General features: G+C 34.9%; 1 protein-coding gene across 7 annotated transcripts in view; it reads left to right on the top strand.

Moving 5' to 3' along the window:
* SPEF2 (sperm flagellar 2) overlaps positions 1-25,959 on the top strand; it is a 76,024-nt gene that overhangs the window by 21,019 nt on the left and 29,046 nt on the right. For 6 of the 7 annotated variants that reach the window (XM_029961553.1, XM_029961551.1, XM_029961555.1 and 3 more), the window contains 17 exons: positions 106-293; positions 1,530-1,698; positions 6,048-6,267; positions 6,718-6,845; positions 7,018-7,041; positions 7,813-7,916; positions 8,389-8,636; positions 10,109-10,217; positions 10,972-11,129; positions 12,652-12,938; positions 14,342-14,469; positions 14,575-14,713; positions 17,361-17,498; positions 19,950-20,176; positions 21,013-21,193; positions 21,984-22,125; positions 24,759-24,866. In XM_029961553.1, coding sequence (XP_029817413.1) covers positions 106-293; positions 1,530-1,698; positions 6,048-6,267; positions 6,718-6,845; positions 7,018-7,041; positions 7,813-7,916; positions 8,389-8,636; positions 10,109-10,217; positions 10,972-11,129; positions 12,652-12,938; positions 14,342-14,469; positions 14,575-14,713; positions 17,361-17,498; positions 19,950-20,176; positions 21,013-21,193; positions 21,984-22,125; positions 24,759-24,866 — 2,698 coding nt within the window. The remainder of the gene's footprint in view (positions 1-105; positions 294-1,529; positions 1,699-6,047; positions 6,268-6,717; positions 6,846-7,017; positions 7,042-7,812; positions 7,917-8,388; positions 8,637-10,108; positions 10,218-10,971; positions 11,130-12,651; positions 12,939-14,341; positions 14,470-14,574; positions 14,714-17,360; positions 17,499-19,949; positions 20,177-21,012; positions 21,194-21,983; positions 22,126-24,758; positions 24,867-25,959) is intronic. The other variant, XM_029961552.1, reaches the window with a different exon arrangement.

Genomic DNA, 25,959 nt, shown 5'->3' with positions numbered 1-25,959 from the left:
GTTTTGTGACTTAAATGAACAAGTTAATTTTCATTTCCAGGACTGTGCACCTCTGCACTTTCATTTTCATTGCAGTCTCAGATTTACTCTTTAAAAAAATTCCAGGCTCTTGCAAAACAAGAAAACATTGATAATGAAGAACAAATAATGAAAGAGAGAGAACAACATGAGAAAATTGCTGCTGAAAGAGCTCAGGCCCGCTATAAAAAACGTTATTCTATGTGTTGGGAAGTGATGGGCCAAATCGTTGATATGTCGACAAAAGTAGGAGAATATCGCTACATGACAAAGAAGTGAGTATGGTAGCTGCTAGGCAAAAATAGCAGCTGTAAGGTAGCTGTTAGGGTGCATTATTCAGACTGCTGTAAGCACTGTAACCAATTATGTAGTTTCTCAGACATTTTACATGACAGCTTCAATTAGTTTGTGTGGGAAAATGGTCACATTAGTTTTGTGTGAGAATTCACTGGTGTATAATACAGAGTGAACTAGTGCTACAGCCTTCACATAATTTCTTGAAGATGCAACTAACTTGAATCCTAAGGAGACAAAAATCCACTAGTGCCACAGCTAAACTACTGATTTCCTTTCTTGTGAACAAATTGTTTAGTTAAAAGTTAAAAACGGAATGGTTTCTAGATTGATCTAGTGGCTGAACACTTCCTCAGTGTAATATAAACTGGATGAATTTCCTAAGATAGGTAACCCTGCCTGGACTGTCCAAAGAGTGGCAACTAAGCCCAAATTCTACTGCGTCCTACATGCTGTGATTCCCTCTGACATGCCCTAATTGCACAGGGTTTCTGAGAAGACCCTAAAAGGGCAATAATCTCCACGTGCCTGTGCTGTAGAAGTGTTTAAAAAAACGTAGAGTGGGGCTTTGTAGCTGTAGTTCTTTCATTAGTATTCAGTGATTTGACTGTGGGGTAAGACTTACAGCATTAGAAAGTATACCAAAATCTTAATTGCTTTTTAATGTAATTGTATGTTAAAATAATACTATTTAACCATATGAAATATATCTGATTATATTTTATAGAAATTATATAAATTTAGGCTTAGTAGTTACATGATAAAATAGTCAACCTGGACATAATTTAGTGAAATTACTAATTAAAAAAAGGGAGTTTAACTATTCATACAATTCTAAATTAATTTTAACTTGCAGTAAAAACGTTCTATAGATTTTTGGCAAGAGGAGGCTTTACCCCACAAAACTAAGAATGTTTTGGGGCTGGCAAAAATAGCTATAGCAAAACTGTTACTACACAGCTCTGCCAGCCAAATGTTGTGTGATAACACATTTGTGAAAATACTGAAGCCTATAAGTGCCTACAGCTGTCTTAAAAGTAAACAAACATTTACAGAAAACTGTAATAATTACAGAGAGCATTATAAGCTATAACTAGCTTAGCATGTACTTGTTTCATGATTAAGATTCTTATAAATTTGGGTCTACCATTTTCAAACATCTAACCCTTTAATTTTTGATTTGGAACTGCTTGGTTTTGTTTTTCTTTTTCCTGCAGCCGAGTTCCATTAAAACTGATGCTGGACTGGAAGGAATTTTTTTTAAATGGAAAACCAATATATGAACAAGCCTCAATTCAACCTTTGCCAAATGAACCTGGCCCAGAACAACTTGCAGAGATGAATAAAATGAGTCTATTAGATGAAAAAGATTATGGTGAATACAAGGTACACCAAACTGATAATACATAATGGAAGATAATACACCTTGCATTTTCAGCCAATTAGAATTTGGAGGTGTAATTTATATTACCAGGTTTGAAAATGCAACAGAAAGTAACAAGTAAAAGCAGTAAAATTAAATACTATATATGTTACAATACTAGAAGTCTTAATTTCAGCAATTTCGAGTGAAAACGGTCTAACAAGATTTACTAGTTTGAGTGATCCATTCATTTTAAGATAGTAATGTTTGTGAAAATTATTAAAAATGGCTGACGTTTTTCTTAATCTTCTGTTGGAATAGAAGTAACTATTTTTCAGGGTACCCTAAAACTTTTCTTCAACTTTACAATACATTAGTGTAATTTCAAAATTTGAAGATGAAGGATGAATAGTTCCCTGTTAAAATATATTGTACAATTTTTTCAAAGTTACATTAATGGTGCTTTTCTTCGAAAAAAAAAAAATCCCATTATATATTTAGACCTCAAATAACTTGATAAATAGAATGTGGCAAAATCATGGCAAATAACCTGTCTTTATCTTGTTGGGAATTTATAACTACAATATATATGTGCTTTTATTCACTTCCTGAGCCAATTGGTACGTTTTCTTTTGATGTATACTCCAATGAGTATAAAAGTTATGAGTTTCTGTGGCTTCGATCGTATCGTTTTTCTGATGTATCTCTTTTTAAGGTCCTTATTCACTACATACCAACTCATGTAATGATTTCATGATCACTTTCTTTAGGTGAAAAAAAGGCCCATACCCAAAGTAAACAGGAAGGACATACAGGATAGAAAGGCAGGAAACAGTGGGGAGCACTAATGAAAACTTAAGTTTTTAGTCATATTGTTTATATTATAAAGTCCTCTCTAGATGTAACATTAGTGAAGGTCACAAAGATTTATTGACACATTTAAAGCCTCTTTTTTTCTGCCAGGCTGTTTCAAATGCACAGTCACGTAATTAATTTATTCACAGATGTTGTTAGTCTTATGCCTTTCTGAATCATTATTCATCAAAAGCTGGTATAATATGACATGTAAAATTGTTGGCATCAATTCATACTTACGTGTTCTGAAAACCTAAGTGAACAGCTAATGCCTTCAAAGTATTGCTTCTAGGTAAAACTGTATTAACAGGGCATTCTGGCAATGTTCATGCTCATTTTCCTAAACCTTTTGTAAAAAGCCCAAGGCAGGCAGTTTGGCATCTCTCAAGAATACTGTTTACATTACATACTGACTAAAAGTATCAAGTATATTTGATAAAATACAAGAAAATGCAGTGCTATCAGTCCATTGCATATTAGACATTAGATTTAGCATGAAAGTGTTTGGAAACTACTGTATTATCAATCATGGCTAATCACATAATAAATCACCCCAAACAAGCATAACATTAGATACTACTCAAAATAGCAAATAATTTCTCGTTTCATTTGAAAGTATTGACCAGGAGTTATATAATGCTTACCTGGATACCTGAAAACTTGTTTCTGACAGGTAAACTTCTTTACCTCATGGCAGGTACAGTCTAGCAATTTTCTGGTTAAAAGGGCAAGAAAGCCAAAAGGTGAGGTAACCCATTCCATTTGGAATTAATTTTTCTCAGAAGTCTAATAAAATTTTAAACAACTGATCCATCTCTACTTATATGGTTAAGGAAAAATGGTTCAGATAGTATAAGGATTTGGGGTTTTTAAGGATGTTTTTTCAATTACATATGAAGAAGTATATTTTCTGAGATATTTTGGAAAGGAGATATTGTGCAACTCAAGAATTTTTTTTTTTTTTATTAATTTGAAATTTTATTTTAAATTTAATTTAGCATGATAATGACGTGTTTTTCTATCTAATACACATATGTTCAAAATAAACAGTGATCAAATTCTATTAGTAGAATGTATGGTGTCGCAATACATCATTCAGAAAGTAGATTCAGGAAAAGGTTGCATATTCTATCCAGAATATGAATTCAAAACATTAACTTTCAGTAGAATTTTAAAACTCTTCAGTTTTGTTGATGGTGATGAAATATTTAATTTTATATATGTGTGTACATATATATATGAGATAGACATCTGTATTTATTGTATTTAATATATAGATATATAATTTTATAGAATGACACAGTTGTTTGCATTTAACGAGATGTGAAAGTCATTTAGTTCAGCCTCTTTCCTTAGAGCAGGGCCAACATCTGAGTCAGATAAGGTTGCTCAACACCTTGTCTGGTCAACTTCCAAGTATTTCAAGGATAGAGATTCAACAGTCTCTGCAACCTGTTCCAATGTTTAACCACTCTCATTGTGAACAATTTTTTTTATCATTTTTTTTCCCACTTGGCATTTCTCTCGCTGAAACTTTTGACTTTGCCTGTCAACATTTTATTGACACCCCAAATGAGGTGACAAGCTAGAATCTAACAGCAAATATTATTAGTCAACATATCTTCCAAACAGGTGTTTAGTATGCTGCAACCAAATAAATATTAATACAGGACTGGTATTATCCTGCATATTAAAATGTTGTCTTTCAACTTCTTACAGCATAAACTGTGCGTAAACTTTGCTAGTGCTACAAGATGCAATACTAGTAGAGTATATATTAGAGTGGCAAAAGTGTAATTCTGTGTTCCGTTCTTTTGACTACATCCTTCCATTCTTATCTTTCTTCTGATGTGATTCTCAGTAAGAGGATCTTTACTAGCAAAACCTCATTAAGCTGTGCACTGGTAAATCATAAATTGCTATTGATCTCAGAGTACATGAACTGGAAGTTTCTACTCAGTATTTCCTTACCTTAAATTGTTTGAACTGATTTGGGTTGTTGGGTTTGGTTTTTTTTTTTTCTCTCTATTGAATGCGTTCTAGGCAAATATATATTTGAAATCTATCCATAAAATTTTCAAAGATTTATGTGGGATACTGGACAGTAATGTTGCCCAGTTTTAGAAGGCAGAATGGTAGAATATTGGATTTCTATTACAAAAATCTGCTACTGATTAATTCTATGGTATTGGTGAAATTATTTTTCATATTTATGGAATTAAAAAAGTGATTATAGGAATCTTTTTTTGGGGTTTGCACAGCAAAGTCCTGGCAGCAGAGGGGCTACAGAGGTGGGTTCTCTGAGAATCTGCTGGAAGCTTCCACCATATCCGACTGAGCCAACACCAGTTGGCTCCGAGTTGGACCCACCACTGGCCAAAGCTGAGGTGGTGACAGCTCTGTGATAACATATTTAAGAAGGAAAAAAAAGGTTTTGCACAGAGAAGTAATTGAGGCCATAGAAGAGAGGAGTGAGAATATGTGAGAGCAATAGTTCTGCAGACACCAAGGTCAGTGGAGAATGACAGGGAGGAGGTGCTTCAGGTGCCGGAGCTGAGATCCACCTACTGCCCCTGGAGGACCCCACACTAGAGCAGGTGGATGCCCAAAAGAAGGCTGTGACTTCATGAGAAGCCTGTGCTGGAGTAGGCTCCTGGCAGGATCTGTGGCCTGTGGAGTGAGAAGCCCACACTGGAGCAGGTTTGCTGGCAGGACTTGTGACCCCATGGGGGATTCGCCCTGGTGCAGCCTGTTCCTGAAGAACTGCACTCCATAGAAGGGACCCACACCGGAGCAGTTCATGAACTGTAGCCCATGAGAAGAACTTGAGCTGGAGATGTTCAGGGAGGACTGGCTCATGTGGTAAGGACTCCATGCTGGAGCAAGGGAAGAACTTCTCTCCATCAGGAGGAAGAAGCAACAGAAACAACATGTGATTCCCTGTTCCCCCGCTGTTCTGAGCAGGAAGAGGTAGAGAATTGGGAATACAGCTAAGCCTAGGAAGGAAGGAGGGGTGAGGGGAAAATGTTTTTTAGGATTTAGTTTAGTTCTCGCTATTCTGCTCTGATTTTGATACGTAATAAATTCAACTAATTTTACCAACCTGAGCCCATTTTGCCCATGATGGTAACTGGTGAGTGATCCCTCCCTGTCCTTATCTCAACCCATACACCTTTTGTTATATTTTCTCTCCCCCGTCCTGTTGGTTAGGGGAGTGATAGAGTGGCTTTGGTGAGCGCCTGGCATCCAGCCAGAGGCAAAACATCACAGAACCCATGTAAGTGTTTGTATGAGTACTTGTCTCTTAACTAGTTATTAGTGAATATCAAGACATGTTTAATAATTATGATATAATTATACCTTTTAACAAGGGTCTATTCTAAAAAATATTTTATTATTTAATACTATTCAGATTTGGGGTTTTTTATGTATTGTGTTTGTGTATAAATACATATATCTAGAAAAATGAAAGACAAGGCATATTGAGACATGATTTGCTAATTTGTCATTTATACAGAGTATGACAGGGGAATGGAGTCCAACTGAAGAGGACAGTGAAAACAAACCTCCTCTTAATAATAACATATTGGGTCATGTGCTTCGTAGACTGATGGAGTTGTTCTATCCTCCACAACCCAAACCTTCACCACGTGTACTTACTTCATTTCCTGTCAAGGGATGTATTTTGGGAAAAACTTTTAGTGGAAAAACTACCTGTGCAAAGTTTATTGAAAAAGGTAGAGGTTGTTTGTGGTTTTTTGCCTGAATTTCTTTGAAACTTTTATTTGTATTAAAATCTCACTCTAACAATAAAAATTCTTTGGGCAAATCCTTGAATTACTAATTCTTGAACCTCAGGTACATCTGTATTTTACGTGGGTTGGTTGCATGTCATTCCTTCATTATCTTCCAAAATAAGATTAGAAACACCCAACCCTGAAAGTAGTATTAATATAGTATTACTTCTGCATTGCAAATTTGAAAATGCTTTTGGTAAACTTTGGAGGTATTTGTTTTAGAGGAGACTGGCAAGGTGGCTAGTGATTGTAGATACAGACTGCAGTGGTTAGAGAGAAGAAAGAGTGGAAAGAACGTTTATTATACTATTAATTTAACTGCCTGTAGTAGTTTCTCTGTGCGTAGGCTCAACTTAAACTACAAAGTTATTTAATTTTTTTGTGTATTAGTTTGCAATATTCAGGTACTATCTGTCGATACTCTGGTTTGGGAGGCTATCGAGTCTTTTCTTAAAAATGAAATGAAAAGTGAACATGATATGATTCCACATGAAGAGAGTTCTGGGGAACAAAATAAGGTAAGCACTTTTCTTAGTTATCATTTTGGCTCCAACAGGTAGATGAGAATGAAATATGTAAGGAAGAAAGCATGTTTCAATTTTTGCTCAATTTCAAACTTAATTCTACATTATGACATGTAAGACTTCAAGAGTCAGCTTGAATTGACAGTCTTGTTTTTTTCTGTTATAGAACAGTCAAGAGGGCCTATCCAAGGTTTGTGAACCAATTTTAGTTTCTACTTTGTGAAGCAGCATTAATTAAAATGGTTAAATTAATTAAAAGGTTACACCTTTTCATCATTCTAAATTTTATTACCTCACTGCAAGCATTTTATGTATGAAAAATGAAAATCTATTCCTCTGTATGTTGGTTAGAGAGTTATACATATTGTCGAAGTTCTATATTTTCATGTTAAATCTCAAATTCACAGAAGATATGGTATTTTCTGTGTCATTTCTGAGTTAGCAAAACTGTATTCTTGATTTTACAACTGCCAAGCAGATAATTTATTCAATGACAATGTTTCTTTCCTTTACATTAAAAATGCTTAATTCTACAGCGATTTCTTTGACTTTAGTGCTCTTTGAAAAATACTTCAAAAGCTAAACTATAAAAGAATCTCTGTAGAATTAATGAATTGATATGCTACTGTAGGAAACCATCAGTGGATTTATGGTAGTGAAAATCAATCAAAGTAAGCTTAGAACCAGAACACTTCTTTATTTTTTGGCCTTCATATCCTTTGTTTCTCAACCATGTTTCTTTTGGCATTGTTGCAGATGTAGTGATGGAAATCAGTTGAAGATTTTGATTAAACTATGCACTTTTTACAGTTAGAACTATTCTCCTTAATAGAAAAAGAAACCCTATTAAATATAAATAAAAAAATTAAAAAATAAATAGTATGTAATACAAAAAGTAAAATCATACTCTTTTTGACAATGACTGTTGTGAACACTGAGCATACAGTGCACTCTTCCACAGCTGTCTGTACGTGCCCAGCTTGGCGCCGCATCGCAGAAATGGTTGAAGAAAGGAAAAAGTATTCCCGATGAACTACTAATTGACCTCTTGTTGGAAGCCATTAAGTATGAAATTATATAAACACTTGGTTTTGTCTACTCTTGTTTGACAGAAAATTGTCTCAACTACCCTGATGTGCCTTTACCACTGAAGTTCCTGCATGAATATGATTTAAGTTATACCGCCATTAGTATACTTCAGTTACAGAACAGATTTTACTATTTGTTACCTCAGTACAAAAGTTAGTGAGAAAACAGTGAAATTATACTTCTAAAAAGAGCTCCTATACAGGTTTTGAAAATTCTATTTATCAAGACAGCAAAAATAGTTTTATTTCTGATTTTTTTTTCACTTTTAATTAAACTTAGAGTTATTTTTTCAGATTTACAGTTTAATAATATCTGTCATATTCTGTATTCATCAGTATATTTAATATACTGAATTAATAATGAAAGACTGCTTGAGCAAGCTCTTCTTTAGTTTTTATTATTGTGCTATCAATTCACAGTATAATTCTGGTTCTTCATTTACTTTTAGCCAAATACCACCAGAGAAGGGGTGGATTGTGGAAGGGTTTCCAATGACTATTAATCAGGCAAAGCTATTTGACAAAGCCTATACAGGGAATGATCCAGAGGAAAAAGATGCAATTCCTGGAAGGCTCTCACTTGCTATCGATCCCAGAGCCCGTAACGAGCCTCCTGTTTTCTCACCTGCATTTGATGTTTCTGTATTATTGGATATTTCAGACACTGTGGTACTGAAACGTGCAGCTAACATGAAGTGTAAGTTTCCAACTACTATTACCAAAGTAAAATGATAAGCAGATATCTGTAAGTTGTAGTTACCAATGAAAAATAGCATTACTGCACAATTTCTCTACATCTTGCAGTATCACTTTCATTAATTGTGGCTTGAATTATTATTTCAAATACTTCTATTTGTTTCAGTCAAAGGTGAATCAGAAGTATGCAAGTGGATGTGTATATACTTTTTTGCATTTGTACTGAACTCTCACTGGAGCTGAGATAGTACAGTGGCTGGTGTTAGATATCACATAAAACAGCAACTGGGAGAAACACAAGTTACAACAGATGCAGAAATATCCCTCAATAAAGATAAATGTATAGAAATAGTATTTTTCTTCAGGAGACACATTTGGAAAGGGATGAAGGAAATTATAAACAGAGGGATGTGCCAATATTCATTCTATGAGAATGCCAAAATTAATTCCCTATTGATTACTGCCTTTGTCTTGTCTTCAGTTAGTCAGCGAATGATGAGAAATTGTCATTTTAGGCCAACCAAGACAAAAGCCTCAAAGGCCTCTTGAGAGTTGTTTCACTTTCAGACTACACATTTTAAATTGCCCTAACACACCTTGTCAAAACATAAGTTTTTTTCATTAATATGTCCCATATTATCCAAAATTATAGGAGATTCTTCTTCGTTTTCACTGCAGCACACAGATGGCATATAACTTAAATTAAAGCACAATTTACATTTAACTTCTATGTAGATGTAGGAGTGAGGATGAGACAAAATTTTCAGAGTTCTTGCTAACAACATAGTGAAGATAAATGTATAGATACTTGAAATTCTTCATAAATTTAAGATCTTGTTTTGCCAGAACAATTGGAACACGTGACAATGCATGATGTAATCTCAGAAATACAAACAGAATTTATTTCATGTTATGTAATGTGGTGATACAGTCAAAAGAACAATATATCAGAATTTTTTTAATTTGGCTTATTTCTAATGAATTAAAGGTTTCTTAAAATTAGAAAAGACTCAGAGAGAGACAATACCTTGTCATTTCATGCAGGAATATCTACTCATTGTGGAAAGAAGTAGGTACTTCAAGGAAGATTCAGATAAGACAGGGAAAATACCTTCTAACTGGTAGAGTAGATAAGGCTGAAATAGTCTGCCCACAGGAATGCTCCATCTCTTCAACTGGAGATTTCTGTGACTGCAAAGCATGCATTAGGAAATGTTAGTGCTATAATTGGCTATGCATTTAAAAGGAAGAGGCAAGACAGTGGTTTTAGGTCCTTTACAGTTTGATTTTGTATTTCTATGATGTTCTCTGACTTCTCCTTTCTTTTAGGAAGTTTGATACTCAATTTTTAAATGAAGAAGTATAAGATCAAGGAACACTGAAATTTTTCTTATAATAATTATCTTACTTTGCAGAAATAACTGAATGATTGCCTTTTTTGATATATGCTCATATATGCTCTTTTCCACACAGTAGATAAATCAAAGTCATCTCAAACTGAACAGGAGAACAGTGATCAAAATTCAGATCCTGAAATCCTAGAAGAGAGCATTGACTTGGACAAGGACCAGGTCCTACATAGGTAAGTTATATGAAGTACAAAAAAGTTGCTCCAGTAGATGTTTAGGCATGTAACTAATCTCAATCTCATATGTGATCCATGACAATACTGACATGCTTAATGTAAAGAATTTACTTAGGTGTTTCTCTAATGTGAAGCCTAAAGGATATTTTCATTGTTTGCACAATATAAATAATCCTAGAAAATTAGAATTCATGTGTTTTGATTTTCCAAAGTACTCTTCCAGGTAGAATTTAGTCTTCAGATATATACTGCATAAACTATATGTATACATATTTGTGTCTATATATATCTATATATGGCACGCATGATGTAACTGCCTTTGGGTGAAATACATTTGAGTTAGAGATTTTCTAAAATGCTATTTTCCATTTCTACATTTATAAAAAGCACTTAGTTTTCCAGTTTTAATTAAATCACTAGATTATTAACTTTACACAAAGAGCAAAATCAAGAACAACAAGTCTTGTTTCTAAATATTTGATAATACTAACTACTTCAGACTATTATTTGTTATTGCTGGTTTAGCTGTGATATAGGAAAGTAGGTTTAGCTTGTGAGAAGAAAGAGGAAGAAAGACTAGGTAACAGAAGGATTTTGAAAATTTTCCTGTGTTTAAAATGAAGAGTTTGTTGTGGATGGAGTTGTTTTAGTGTTGAGATGGTCTGGTTTTTCTTTTGTTCACTAATTTTTGAAAATGTTTGATTTTCCACTACTTAGATTTTAATTTCATACATTAATATGATTTTTGTAGAATTTCAGGCTTTCTAGACACATGGCCAAAATTGGAGAAGTGGTTTTCAGTCCATCAAAATATTCTAGTGAGTGTAAATGCAGAGACAGAAGAAAGTCATGTGTGTGAAACAGTGAAGGAAATTATAATAGAGGAAATTGCGAAAAACCAGAATAGAAGTAAGTTTTTGTGTTCTTACTTTCTAGACATCAATAACAAAAGACTTTCTTCTCTATAATTAGTAATTACTGTATAACACTATATGGCAACCTGCATTTTTGCTGCCCCTGGAAGACTTTGGAGTTGTGTGAGTTAGTGATACCTGAACCAGAACCCTTAACTTTTCTGTTGTGTTTTTACCTTTCCAGAGGATATGGACCAATTTCACATAAAATTTAAATTAAAGCATTAAATTCAGTCTTTCTTCATGGATTAAAAATTACAGATAGCATTTTCATCCTATGAAAATGATACAATGGTATATAGCATAATGGTATAAGAAAATCTAACTTGCCATTATCAAAATGTATTCATTTAGCAGCAGCAGCAGCATAAAAATATGGATAACTAGGAGTGGTTTTGATATGAATTTTGGTACATCTTTATTCCGTTTCTCTTCTTAATCAAGCAGAAAATAATAAAAAAAGGAAGAAAAGGTGAAGTATCCAGGGAAACAAATACATCAAGTAGACCAGTATTAGTAGACCTGTGAATAATCAGAGGTTTTTTTCATAACTATTATGAGAAAGTCTTGATGTGTCTTCTACCACCAAAAGGAAAAAAAAAGAATTAACTGGAAAAGTACTCTTTACAGTAAAATTTTATCCCACTACTCATGCATAAGGTCTCTAGTTCATGAAAAATTCTTGGAAATACCACAGCTGACAGAAAATTGGATGGAGTGTTTTCAAAAAGCTACCTAGTTGGAATTGTGTTTTTTTTACGTGCTTGGTATAATTAATAGCCCTGCTGGAGTGGGTGGCAAAATTCCTATTGATGCAAATGGAGTGGAGATTTTCTAGTTAGAATCCAGCTATTGTATAGAAGTACTGTAAAGGACTATTTATTCCCTATGGAAAAATAATCCCTGTGGCCAATTAATAATGTTTACTTTCATATTTATGTTGATAGCTTCCAAGCTGTCCTTCACTATTAGGTTCATATAAGCAGGTTGGTGGAATATGACTTACCTTTAGTGACTCCATGCTGACTACTCCTGATCACCTTCTTGTCCTCTGTGTGAGTAGAGATGGCCTCCAGATGAGGTGCTCCATCACCTTTCCAGGGTTTGAGGTGAGGCTGACTGACTGGTAGTTCCCTGTGTCCTTCTTGCCCCTTTTGAAGACCAGGGTGACATTTGCTTTCTCCCAGTCCTCAGTCATCTCTCCTGATCTCCATGACCTTTCAAAGGTGATCATGAGCAGCCTGGCTATGATGTCTGCCAGCTCTCTCAGCACTCATGGAGCATTCTGCCAGGGCCTGTGGACTTGTGGCTGTCAAGTTTGTTTTAGCTGTTCTCTGACCCAATCCTCCTTGAGCACTGCTGATTTCATGAGTATATTTTCTGATTAACAACATCTAAGTAGTGAAATAGTGAATCTGTTCCATTATTTTGAACTTGTCAGAGTAGCATAGATGTCTAATTCTGTTTATTGATACTTAAAATACGTTTGAAGGTACTAATTGTACATTTATATCAAGGGTCTACTCAAGAAATAGCACCAGCAGAAGAAAAGCCTTTACCAGATACAGAAGAAAAGCCTTTACCAGATACAGATGTAAAGCCTTTACCAGATACAGAAGAAAAGCCTTTACCAGATACAGAAGAAAAGCCTTTACCAGATACAGAAGAAAAGCCTTTACCAGTTACAGAAGAAAAACCTTTACCAGTTACAGATGATCTACTTCCTCCCTCTCCTGGGACACCACCACCACCAATAGAACCAGGATCGGATGAATGGATTTATGTAGATGAACCACTTCCCCAGGTATGTTAATTCAGGATTAAACATCTTAAATATCAAAGTACATATTTTTCTTAGTATTCTATGTATGTTCTACTTAAACTTTTTACATCAGTGCATGTTATTTTCTTCAATATTTTTCAATGTACGTTAAGCTAGTACTGTGTGATAAATAATATACAAACAATCATTCCTACTAAAATACATAAAATAAGGGAACATACTTTAAAATTTTGATTTTTCTTTCTAAGTTCTTTTGAATTATTATTAAGAACACAGATGCCTGTGTTCTTAATAATAATCCATTTTACTGTTGTGATATATTGATACAGACTCACTAGATCAGTTTTCTGTCTCTGACAAGGGGCAACTGTGGATCTCATGCAAAGAGTAAGAATGGGGAGTGTGTGCACTAATCTTTCTCCTAGGATAATTTTTTCCTTACCTGTTTTCTCCAAAGGCATCTTTCTAGATTCCAGTGATCTGTTTAGAGCTTTCCTGAAGTTGCTTTGTATCTGCATCTTATGTTTAGTAGCTTTCAATAAACTTCTTTTTAATGATTCTGTGTTTTAGCTGCTTTAGTTGCTTTTTTGAATCAATTTGCTTTTTGTTCTCCATGGAATAGGCTGTATAATTATGTTAATTCTGAAAAAAAGTTTCTCTCTCTTTGTTCTAAACCATTCTTTGCTTGAACTTGATGACCCTAATTCATGAATTGTGAGATACAATGAATAATAATTTTATAATCACTCTCTGAAGGTATTTAAGATGTGTCACTGGCATCTCTTATATGTTCATTTTGCTCAATGCTGCTTTTCTTCTCCAGCCCAGTTATAATCTAGTCTAGTTCTCTTGTAAGTCTTTGGAGAGGGGAAGCTGGGACTGCATGCAGTTTTTCAGATGTAGATTTCGAGGGTGGACAATGAAACTTGAAATTTTGTTACTAATTCCTTTCTTAATATTTACCAGTTTTTCCTTCATGACTGCTTATGCTTGGTTTCCTCTGGCCATGGGCTTTATTTATATTTCACGACAGCCAGTCAGTGAAACGTCACTTTTGTAACACTGGACGGTCAGCTTAGATCTTTACAAGCTCAAACAGAAATGACCAAATTTTCATACTTCAGTATTCACTCAGTATCATCACTTAGTTTATGAGCATATCCAAAACTATAGATACTGGAGTATTCTGCTAGAACCTACAACTCCTTTTGAGACCTGCCACTTTTTTCAAAGAAATGCACAGGATAAAACTATATGTTGTTACAATGTCTATGATCAGTTGTTAATCAAAAGAAATATATAGTGAAAAAAAAAAGTAATATGATTTAACGAAATAATTTTTTCATGTATTTACTAATGCTACAGATGAATGAGCTACCAAGAAATATATCATTTAATGTTGATGTTTTTTAAAAAATTCACAGGAGATAATTGATTTTTTAGTACCTTACTGGGAAATGATAGAAAATGCATATATAAATACCATCAAAACTGTACTTAGATGCCTAAGGGATGAACAATACGCGATGATTCATTACATAGCAGATATTAGGTGAGTAGAAATAGTATCTTATTACCTTAATATTAGTGTATTTTATTTTTCATATGGCATTCTATATGTCATTTAACACCAAAATTATTTTACCATAATTTACAGAGAAAATTTCCAAGATTATTTGAAACGTCCACATCTTAAGCAGGAGTTTGTATCTCAGTGGCAAACAGATTTTAATTCAATTTCTGATGAGTTGCGAGATGATGAGGAAACAAAAGCTGAACTACACCAAAGAGTTACTGTAAGTAAATGGCAGAAGTTACAATATATCATAGACTATTATTCATTGTATACAAGCTTGATATGACATGACCGATATTATTTACTTCTTTTTCCTTCTTTACAACTCCTCTTAAACTATTTAATTTACTCTTGTGCATAAAGTGTTCTTCACAGTTATTTCTCTGTTGTTTGGCCATAATATTCTTAAATCTTGCTTTAATTTTTAGGTTACACTGTGGTATCCTGGTACACTGCTCTTTTTTTCTTTAAATTTTATGGTTTTCAGAGATTTTACAAGTTTAGCCATTTCTATCACAATCTAACAAATCTTGGCAAGATTTTAGTTTTTCCATAAGTTGTATATGGTAATATATGTTTTCTAAAACATTCATACAAAGTACAGAGAATTTCTTTGAAATGTTTTGATTCAGATAGATCTTTGCTAGGTCATACATGTCCTGAGTGTTCTTCTTCACAAAAATCCGTGACATTTAAAGTTCTGACAAGTTCATAGCCAGATTTAACGTAAGCCAAAAGTACAATATCTTTGATTTTATCAGATTCCCATTTCAGAATAGACATGATTTTTAGTTGAGTCGTATCAGGAAAAATGCTCCCAAAAAAGGGGAAAAAGAATACTGACAATGTTGCTAGTAAAAGGCAACATTTGTGGAATCGTGGAAAAATTCACTGAGATGGAAAAAGCACTAGATGGATCTTCTTTTCTGTAGAATTATTTCAATAGAATGTATTAGAGGACTTAAAAATCATCATCCATAGTCCTAATTTCTACTAAATGGAATTACAAAAAGACTGGAATCGCTCTGTGCTATATTTTAGAAAGGTAAAATTAAAATATTTGGACTGTTGTATATAACAGAAATCCATGTTTGACATTGTCCAGTTCAGATTCTGTTAAGAGGAGGTGGTACTCCCATATGATGCAGTGAGACTCAGATACTGTGATAAGGCTAAACATTTTGGAGTGAATAAATGATTTTCAGAATTTTTTTCTTTGAATGACCCATTCTATTCCTTGTAGATCCCAAACCTTTGGGTGATTGTGAAGATGATACCTCCTCTATGCTTTTAGGCCATGCCCATTGTACCTCCCTGCCTGTAAGAATTCTGTCAGCCATCCTTCCTTGATGCTAGAAAAAAAGAGGAAATGAAAGCAGTGATAATCTTCAGAATGTTTTTCCTCAAACTCCTAGACTGCTCAGCTCTGTCATCTCAGCTGATCCTCTCCTAAAACACTGGAAAGGGCCAGCTGTAAAACCTGAAAACAAAATTTCTCTGATATCGACTGGAAAATATAAAATCCCACCCCATCTTGTGATGTATGAGAACTTTCTTAAAGGCCTAAAGCCCAAAGGCCAGCCAAGACTTCCTTTGACATGCTGTTGTGGTTTAACCCCAGCCAGCATCTAAGCCCCATGCAGCCACTCCCTCCCTCCCCCACCAGTGGGACTGGGGAGAGAATCATAAAAGCTAGAAAACTTGTGGGCTGAGATAAAGAGAGTTTAACAGGTAAAGCAAAAATCAAGCACCAAGCAAAGGAAAACAAGGAATTCATTCACCACTCCAGTCCATGGGCGTGCAGAGACCCCACATCAGAGCAGGCTCCTGGCAGGAACTGTGGCCTGTATGGAAGAGCCCAGGCAGGAGCAGATGTTGTGGCAGGGCATAGAGTCCTTGAGTACCTTCTAGCCATCACTAATGTGTTTGGGCTTCCTATTTGTCAGCTTCCCTGTGGCTTTTGTTCAACAGAGGACGAGTGATTTTGTCTGAAGTCTTTGGACAGGGAGAGAGAAACAGGATTTGACATAATAGTCTGAGACCAAGACCTGGTGAATATGGAATCACCTCAACTGAAGCTAAGCTCCTCATGGCAGGGCTAGTAGTCTGGAACACCTAACACCTTTTTTATCCCAGAACAGGTCAGGTGAGGCGGAACTGCTTGGAGCCCAACAGACAGGTCATCTGGTCCTACCTTAGCACTGCATTTAACAGATCTCTTCCTATGACCTCTTACAACATAGTGGTTTGTTCATGCTATTTCCGTGCAGAGATGGTAATAGGGAACAATGGATTTGCAAGGATGTTTGATGCTTAGTAGGTCTTCAGTGCTGTCAGTGAGCCACATAGTTCTGCTATTAGATATAGACATTAGTTGAAGAGCCCTTGATTAAAAGAATGTTAGAGAAAAATGGCACGGAGGTAATCCAAATTGGAACACCTCTTGAAATCTGGCATGATTTTCTTAGAATTTCCATATTGCACATCCCTTTAGAGTATTATTCTTAGTGTATTGGTTAGCAAACCATCCAACTGCAAAGTTGGTGCAGTTGGGAGCTTAGCTATTCATAGTCTCGTGTTTGTCTAGCTTAGATAGATTATCTCTACCTGAGAAAAAGCAAGGCAGCCTGCACATTGAACTCAGGTCTTTGTATTCTTCTGTGGTACATTTGTAAAGCCACTTTCTGTCAGCTCTCTATAAGCATGTCACTTGACCAGGCTTTGATATTTATGGCAATAAAGAAAAACCCCAAATGAGACAATGCTCTATACACAGCCCCCCCCCCCAAATTAATAATAAATATATAAAATAAAGTTATTTAAGTTTTCTCTCATAGTTAGTTATCATATTTGATTTTGTGTTTTAGGACCTAAGAGATCTTCTCTGGGATATCTGTGACAGCAGAAGGGAAGAAGCAGAGCAGGAACGTGTTGATATCATGAATAAAGGCTGGCTGCCAGATCACAGGGGAATTGCAATGAACCATTTCTTTTCACTTATGCAGGTATGGACCACTACAGAGTCTGCAATGGAAGGGGACAATGACTTCGATTTGGAGGACAGTAAGCCTGAGAGAAATGTGTGAGAGACTGAGAATTAATTAAGCAAATCTTCATGTCTCTTCTGAATTTATCTGGGAAGCTGAGAGACAAAAAGGTGACATTCCATACAGGCAGGAAAGGTTAAGAAAAATACCATTGTTGTTGTCCAACCCCCCCGAACTTTCAATCTCTGTTATACAGTGCTACTTTTTGCTATTTTATCACTCCAGTGAATCATCTGATTTTTTTAACAGAAATGTTACAGATGTTTATCCTTCTGTAATCATATTGACATCTCCATTTAATTTGTGAAGTACATAATTCACCTCTGTTGTTGACTTACTTGATGTTACAGTATTTCCTGTATCTCAAAATTATTTCAGTTGTAACTTCACCAATGTGGCTTGAAATTTTACCTACACACTGAAAAAAAACCCAAAAAGCAAGGTATGTTTTTGATATTGAGATGTCATTTGTTGCTCTTGAGAAAACCCATTCAAATATGACCCAGCTTTCAGATATCTAACCTTAAATTTTTCAAGAGCAGTAAAGTAAGATTTCCCTGTTACTTCTGTTCTAGGTGCATAAATTTGGTTTAGAACTGGACTGGAATAGACTAGACTAGACAGGCTTTTCTGTAAACTGAAGTGAAAATTCTGTGAAAGTTTTGGCACTTTAAAGAAGACAATAAAAACAATGCTTTAAACACATACCTTGTGATGATGATTTAGCTGAAAAAAGCAGACCTAAGCAGTTTAGGGTGGGTTTCGTGCCTTTAATTCTCTGTGTGATTTTTATATGTTTAATAAACAAGGGAGCCACTCTCTTATCTCGTGTGAGTGTTATGGTAATTTAAATATGAAGTTTGTGAAACAATCTGTTGCTGCAGTAAGTAAATTGTTAACTTCATTTTCAAAGAGTCTAAGTAATGCCCTAAAGAAAGACTTAAGACCACTGACTAAAGAGAGAGGTTGAAATATCAAATAACTCCTGACTAGCTGAACCACATTCATCCTGTAATTAGAGTATTTATAGGCCTGACTATTTAAAAAATCCATCTTGAATTATATGCATAAAGCAGACAAATTAAAGTAATGTTACAGACCTTAAATATTTTATTATTCTCCTTTTATAATAATATATAACTTTGCAATCCTGATTCTAACAGAATTTCATTGACAGATATGATGCAGTCCAGTGGATATTCACTGTGAATCTAATTTGATCTGTCTTGTGTGTATATGCAGAGTAACTCTTTAAAATTACAAACACATGTATTATCCATAGATAAGCTTTTATTTTCATAAAGAAAAATTTAAAGGAAAACATTATTTCTTTCTTTACTCTAGTATGTACTTCCCAAAATAACTGAATTATTAATCCTAAACTGCAGAACTAAAAATATAATAACTGTAACTTTATGTAATGACTTTTTTTTTTTTTAGAAACAGCCAGAAACAGGCTTCTTTGATATTGAGCTCTCCATCTGTGGGTTTTTCTGTTGAAAGTTACATATGTTCCCCAGGTGGCTCTGTAACTGCATGAACATATAGATTTGTATAAATGCCATTTATCAGATTTCATTCCATCTTTCTGTGTACACACAGTTATAATAGAAGATATTTCCTCCTTAACTTATGGATGAGTACTGGTTTACACCACAAAGGTTTTATCCTTTGTTTTGTGAATGTGGTTTTGTGCATTTTCCCATGAATATTTAGTGCTGTTTTGTCAGTTAGAGACTAACACCATACTGTATCAATAAATCAAAACATGACAGGTGTTAAATGTTTCTTGAATCTTACTTGATTTCTTCTGAGATGATTCACACAAAAAGATCTTCAAGACACTTAGGTGTGTAAAGTGTGTTGATTTCTTTGATCCAGAAAACTGTATGACTTGTAAAATTTTCTCCATCCATAGCCCTTTTTATTTTATGGTATTAAGGATTTTATTTCCTTTGAAGAAGAAGATCCATGTAATATGCTGGCATACTTGCTACTATAGAAATATATATACATCAAAATATATTGTGATTAAATGTAATACACATTAGGCTCATGGTGTGACTCTTTGGGGTGGTCCTGTGCAGGGCTATGAGCTGGACTTGATGATCCTTGTGGGCCCCTTCCAATTCGGCGTATTCTGTGATTCTGTGATTATTTATTGTAGAGGATTTTTCCTATTTTTGCTATTTTAACAACCAAGATTCTTATTACTCCTTAGAAATAGCAGTGTGAATACAGTATAGGTGCAAGTAGTATACATTGAGTACGCTATAAATGGTTATGCTTCTTTCTGTCCTTCAAACTCTTAGGATTTAGAATTGTTTCTGCTAACATGTATTTAAAAAAGTAACAGAACTTTGTTCTGTCCTATTTTGAATTACAATTCTTCTGTCTTTTCTTCTTGAGGTTGAAATGGATCGTTTCCAAGATACAAAGAGAATTCTTCATGACTACTATAGGTCAATGGAAGGAAAAATCCCAACAGAAGACAGGAAAGATTTTACTAGAATCCCACTGTTAGATATTTTTGATGTAAAGCAGAAGGAAGATGTAGATAAGGAAGATGTAGATAAGAAAGATGTAGAGCAGAAGGAAGCTGAAGAGCAGAAGGAAGCTGAAGACAAATCAAAAAGGTAGAAATGCATTATTAAATTATACAAATATGAATGAATACAATGCACTGATAACTTTGTGGGTGTATGTGAAAGTATATGTGTGTATACTTAGAAGGATAGGGAAACAAGAATTTTTAGCCTGGGATTATACTTAAATGATGGATCTTATATTATCTTATAGGTTACATGTACCCCTGATTTTTTTACTGATTTACCTGTATCACTTTCACTAATGCATCCCTGAACTGTAAAATGTAAAGGCTGCCTTAGGACTGAATCTACTGTAGAAATGTTTCCTATGTCCCTTTGTGTTGCTGATCATTTCCAGCACAATCCTCACATAAATAAGTTAAAATATTATTGTGGAACATTAGCAGGTTTAAAATTTGCACCAATTAACATAATTAAATGGGTTGTGTAATGACAAATGTAAATCAAAGCAATCTACAAAGATGCACAGAACTGAATGCCATATTAAAAGGGAAGGGATACCATCAGATAATTTCACAATATAAAAAATGCCATCAGTATTGACACCTGCTTTTTAACTTACTTGCAGTGCATTTAGAAAATGTCTTAGTAGTAAAACTCTGCTTCTAACTCATGTGGAATTCATCAGCAAATCACACAGTTATTTACTGTAGTTTTATCCATCTGTTCATATTCTTTAGATGTTAATTGTTAAACTGGACAGTTTTCTTCTCATACACACTCTTCTTCACTTTTGGTCATTTTCTATTGCTATTGGAAATTTTGAAAATAGCATTCTAATTTTTTTGGTATATTCTCTGATATAGTTGCTAACACTTTTTGCAAAGAGATGTATCAATTATTGCTTATATTTTATTTTTGAGGATTCCTCTGGTTTCTCGGAAACTGTTTTCACCAGAAATTAATGCTGAGACAGAAAACAAGAGAACTCTGCAGGCAAGTCCTGACGTTGAGAATTCTGAAAATAGACTGGCTGCTTGCAGGAATGATGAAAGGCTTATTATTTATACATGGCAAAAAGCAGTAACAGCAGTATCAAATATGGTAAGGAATATTTTATTTACTTAACCACTTCTGGATCATACATTCAAAGCCTCCCATTCAGCAGGCAGCCTAAACACATCATCTTTGCACTGTGTATCTCAATTTCATGCCTCTTGCTCTACTGCTGATATTTCCATTGAACATTTTTGTAGTTCTATGAGGAAAGTGTTGGAATCTGTGTGTTATCAGCATCTCTGTATTTATAACTGACCCTTTTACTCCATTACTGAGAGAAATACTTTGAATGTTGCCTCTGTATATCTACTTCTTCCATGATAAACTCTCCTCTTCCCCCTCTGTAGAAGTGTGAGAAGATGGAGAATTTTAGTCCTGTGATGCAGTGTTTGCTCAAAACTTTCACAGCTTGAAAAGCTATAGTTACAATCTTTTTTCTCTATAGCTAAAAGTAAATTAGGTGAGCTTTTAAAATGGTTGGTTTCTAGGTTTAATTTTTCTTTTCTCTGTGATCATTTAAAAATAAATGAATTTCTGCACCCTTGCCACATAACTTTTAGTCTTGCTTCCTACACTGTTGATTCTTGCATTTCTCACATTTTCCTTGAGCACAGGGAATGATTACAGAATTAAACCCACTCTGTCTCTGTCTTGCATTTTTGATGTACAATTATATTTTTGGTAAATAATCAAAGTTTAATCAATTAGTTAAAGTATATCCTTTATTTATGTGTCTACTTATCATTAAGTACTTTCAACAAATATAGGCAATTTGAAACAGTAATTGCACAGACTTCATGCTATGTACTGTACTGTGTGTGACTATGGTGTCAAGGTAACAGCTGAAATAGAGTTTAGAGAAATGGAGGAAGAAGAACAGCAGCAGCAAAAACTGAAAGAAGATCCGAAACGCTCAGGCAAAGCTGCTGGGAAAGATGTCAGAAAGCCTTCTACCAAATCACTTTCTAAGAAGAAAGGTATTTAAAATACAAGCTTTGTTTCAGCAGTGCTTGAAATTACTGAAATGTAAATATGTAATACAGAAATGAATAAGCCAAGATATTTAATTTGTATTTACTTTCTCTTTTAAAATGCAAAGTGTAACATGTCAGTATAAAAAGCTGGTAGTGATAAAAAAGGGCAGAGGTTTTTGAATGGCAATTGCATTTATTTAAACATATATGTTGTCTCTATATGTAGGAATAAAGATTCTAAATAGCACATAAATATTTTTTCTCCATGTTCCATACTGGAATGGAATGGAATAGTTAGAACTAGTTTATCAAATTAAATAAAATTCTATTAAATTCTACCTATTTACCAGCTATAAGTAAAAATATTTCAAATATTAATATTAAGGAAATTTCCCTGTCTGACCATCCAGGAACCACTCTGGCAGTCACACTCTGCACCACTTGAGCTGGGACTGAGGTCTCTTCATAGCAGGGAACTCCAGTGAATGGACAGGTCCCCAGTTGATTCCTTACACAGCCCACACTTGCACAATCAGTCCAGGTTTCCTTTCAGGCTCCATTCCAGTTTTCCCACGGCAGAGTCTCAGACATCTGGATCCTTAAAATAATTTAATTATGGTGCAACAACAGGATAAGAGCTTGAACTGGTGCCTTCAAGGAGGGACCCTGAACAAAGGAAACCCTGGGCTCTTATGCTCTCACAGTCTAAGTGCATGAAAGTTTGGGGTCATTGTCTCCTGCTGTGACTCTGGGTGTCCAGTCCCCTGGCAGGGCCCCGGGCCCTTTGTTCTGCAAAGGGTTGGTGCCAATTCACAACCTCTTGTCTCAGGCTCCCACCACCCAGAACTCAGCCTGCAGCTCCCAAAGCTAGCTGCACTGACTGCATTCCTCAACAATTAAAATAATAGGACTGGAATGGAATGAGTAAATTATCCAGTATCTTAAAATATACTGAAATTAATTTAGTAGCCATATGGTAGCATGGATCAATCAATATCCATAATTTTTATGTGTAACTGCAATGTGGTGTAAATAAAGAACACAGAATCTAATATCATCTATAGTCTCAAAAAAAAGCAACTCCTATTGAGGGAGATCTCGAATGTAGGCCTGGTAAGAAACTGTCCTAATTTATTTGCAAAAGGGGAACAGGCAGTCTGCTGGAAGGGATTGTGGTGTACAAGGCTGTTTATACATTTTGTCGTAACTACTTCCTTGTGCAGGTAGTGGTTTATGTAACTTCCACTTTTTTTTTCCTGCAAAATGTCCTAACTTCAGCAGGAAGCAAGGCTAGTAGCCTGAATCTTTTATCTTTTGTGTAGACATTCTACATGTCAAGAGAGGGGCTCATGCCCTGCGATGTGAGGGTAACCTGAAATTCAGGTACTCCATTTCCAAGTGAGAAAGCTGTAACTGCAGAGTTATTGTGCATAAAGCAGATGACTTTTTTCTTTTATGGACATTTAATTTGCACTCTGCTCAGTTCTCTCCCTCTGGTTGATTCGGCCCTTAGTAGGTCGAATAAGCATAGCCTTGCAAATACTTAGCCAATTGTGAGCCCCAGAGAGCCAGAGGCTTAGTTTAGCATTTAGTCCAGCCAAGAGAGTAGCAGATTTTCAGACTTCTAGAAAAGTTTTGTGAGAAAAAAATCAGCAGTCGTCACTTGCTGTATGCTAAGTGGCTAGGTCGGAGTTTGTGGATTGCTTCTTGGAACTAAGTTTTTGTTCCTACCTGGTACCAGACAACTTACCTGAAATCACAAAACCATAAAGTGATAGAACTGCAACAAGAACTCAGCTGTGCATTCCTCCTGGTAGAAGAGGAAGTGTCAACTGATGATTTGTAACTGAAGTATCAACTTTGATTTAATGTCAAACACAACGTTACTGTAGTGTTCCTGTGACTCAAGAATTCCCTGGGAAAGAGCTGTGCGCTAGTAACTGAGTGATACAATTTAGCACATGCAGTTTTGTCATTTCTCGATTTGACCATTTGCTTTATGTTGACCTTATGTATCATGCAGATGTCATTTTTTTTTCTGTAACATCCCCATCTGCTCTTCTTCTAGGATAAAGCAATTACAAACATTTTAATATTTTTGAGTAATAGCCAAAGTGACATGGCTACAGAATCTCTAAAAACATTATAAAATACCTTTACAGTATCTGTTCATAGATAAACAAGTTAAAACAAGCTGGTAATGCAGATTACAGAATGGTTTGGAAAGGCATAAAGAAACAAGTGTTATTCAAAAGATGTTTATTTATGTGCTGGTTGTGATAAATTGGTAGATATTAGGGTCAAACAGGATATTCTGACCACCTAGGGTCAAAACAGAGGCGCACCTACTCAGTCATGATTTTTCCATTCAAAAATACGTTTTAGGATGTCCTTTGAGCAATTTTAATACAGTTGTATATGCTGGGGTATGTTTATGGAGTGTTAATCTTAGCATGACTTGCAGATGTAAATCACATTTGATAGCCGAGCACCCATCTGCATGTTCTCATAATGGTCACATCAAGTAAGGTAGAAAGTGTAATTTTTCTTTAAAAAAATATGCTAATAAGTGCCTGTGTATTGATACACAAATTTACTAGCAAAGTCCAAAGACTGAAAGATCTGTTTTCCTGCAGGATCACAGAAGAAAGTCAGTGTAATTCCTTTAGACCCAGAAGAATTAAAGAAACAAGAACTGGCACTTAAAATAAAACAAGAACATCTGAGTGCCTTGAAACATGAGGGTATGTTACTATTTGGTTATTTATATTGGGAGGTGATTGTTATTCCTAATTTAGGTAGTGTAATAGTCAAAACTAGCCAGAAACACTAGAGAAAATGGATGGATAAGAAGGAAAAAAGGAAGGAAGAGAGTAGTGTTTGGAGAAATCAGGATTTTTTTAGGGTGGTAATTGCCAGTGCTTTTGTGATAACTATATTAAAAGTAGAAATGTGATTTTCATTCTTTTTGTTCTCTGTTTCTTTTCATCTAATTTAATTTGGCATGACTAAGCAAATATTTGCCATGAGAGTAAAGGCTTAGCATTGGTGGCTAGCCACTTTTCAGTATTCAATTGAATTGAGTTCAGTATTTGAAATATTTTGATATGGGAAAGAATTTTTTGGCAGTTGTGTACTTCCTTGATATTCTTCTCTGATTCCCTCTTCTTCAAGCCACATGGGATTCAAGGGGCAGGATACAGATTTTCTTTATTCTTCCAAGCTCCTTTACAGACAGACTCTTCAAAAACTACATATTTTTTCAGTTATTCTGTCTCTTTGTCTGTCTTATCCAATAACTTCCAAGCCAATTCAGCCAAAAGTAGATGTCTGAAAAAAAGAAGTCCTAGATTGAAAGAGGTTTGAAAATTTTTTTGGAGATGGGTTTAAACTAAAAGAAAAATACCTCTTTATCACTAAAGGGAAGATAGAGCATAGCTGTTACAGATTCTATCTGGCAGCAGTTGGCAAACCCATCACCATACATGTTACCTCTTTGATGGGCTAACTATTGCATAGTATTTTATTATGAAAGTTAGAGGGTGAACAGCAGTTAATGAACAAAACACAAATTCATAAGGCTTCTTCAGGTCCAATCAGATCAAGTGCTTGTACACTTACCACTTTCAACATGTTTTAATACAAAAGCAGTCTAAGAATAAATATTCCAAGGTTTTGGAGTAGCGAGGAGAAGAATAGTAATAACTTTGAAGATCCTAGTAGCATGCACATGAATGTTATTCATTAACGTGTTTTGTTTTCTTTGCATTGCTTTATTTTTATCCTACATTTGAAAAAAAAAATTCTATCTTGTATTGGCCTTTTTAGCCACCAACA

The sequence above is a fragment of the Manacus vitellinus genome, unplaced genomic scaffold (assembly GCF_001715985.3).
Source record: "Manacus vitellinus isolate BGI_N305 unplaced genomic scaffold, ASM171598v3 scaffold_36_pilon, whole genome shotgun sequence".
NCBI classification, from domain to species: Eukaryota; Metazoa; Chordata; class Aves; order Passeriformes; family Pipridae; genus Manacus; species Manacus vitellinus.
Note: the sequence above shows the minus strand (reverse complement) of the source record. Positions and strands in the feature narration are given on the sequence as shown.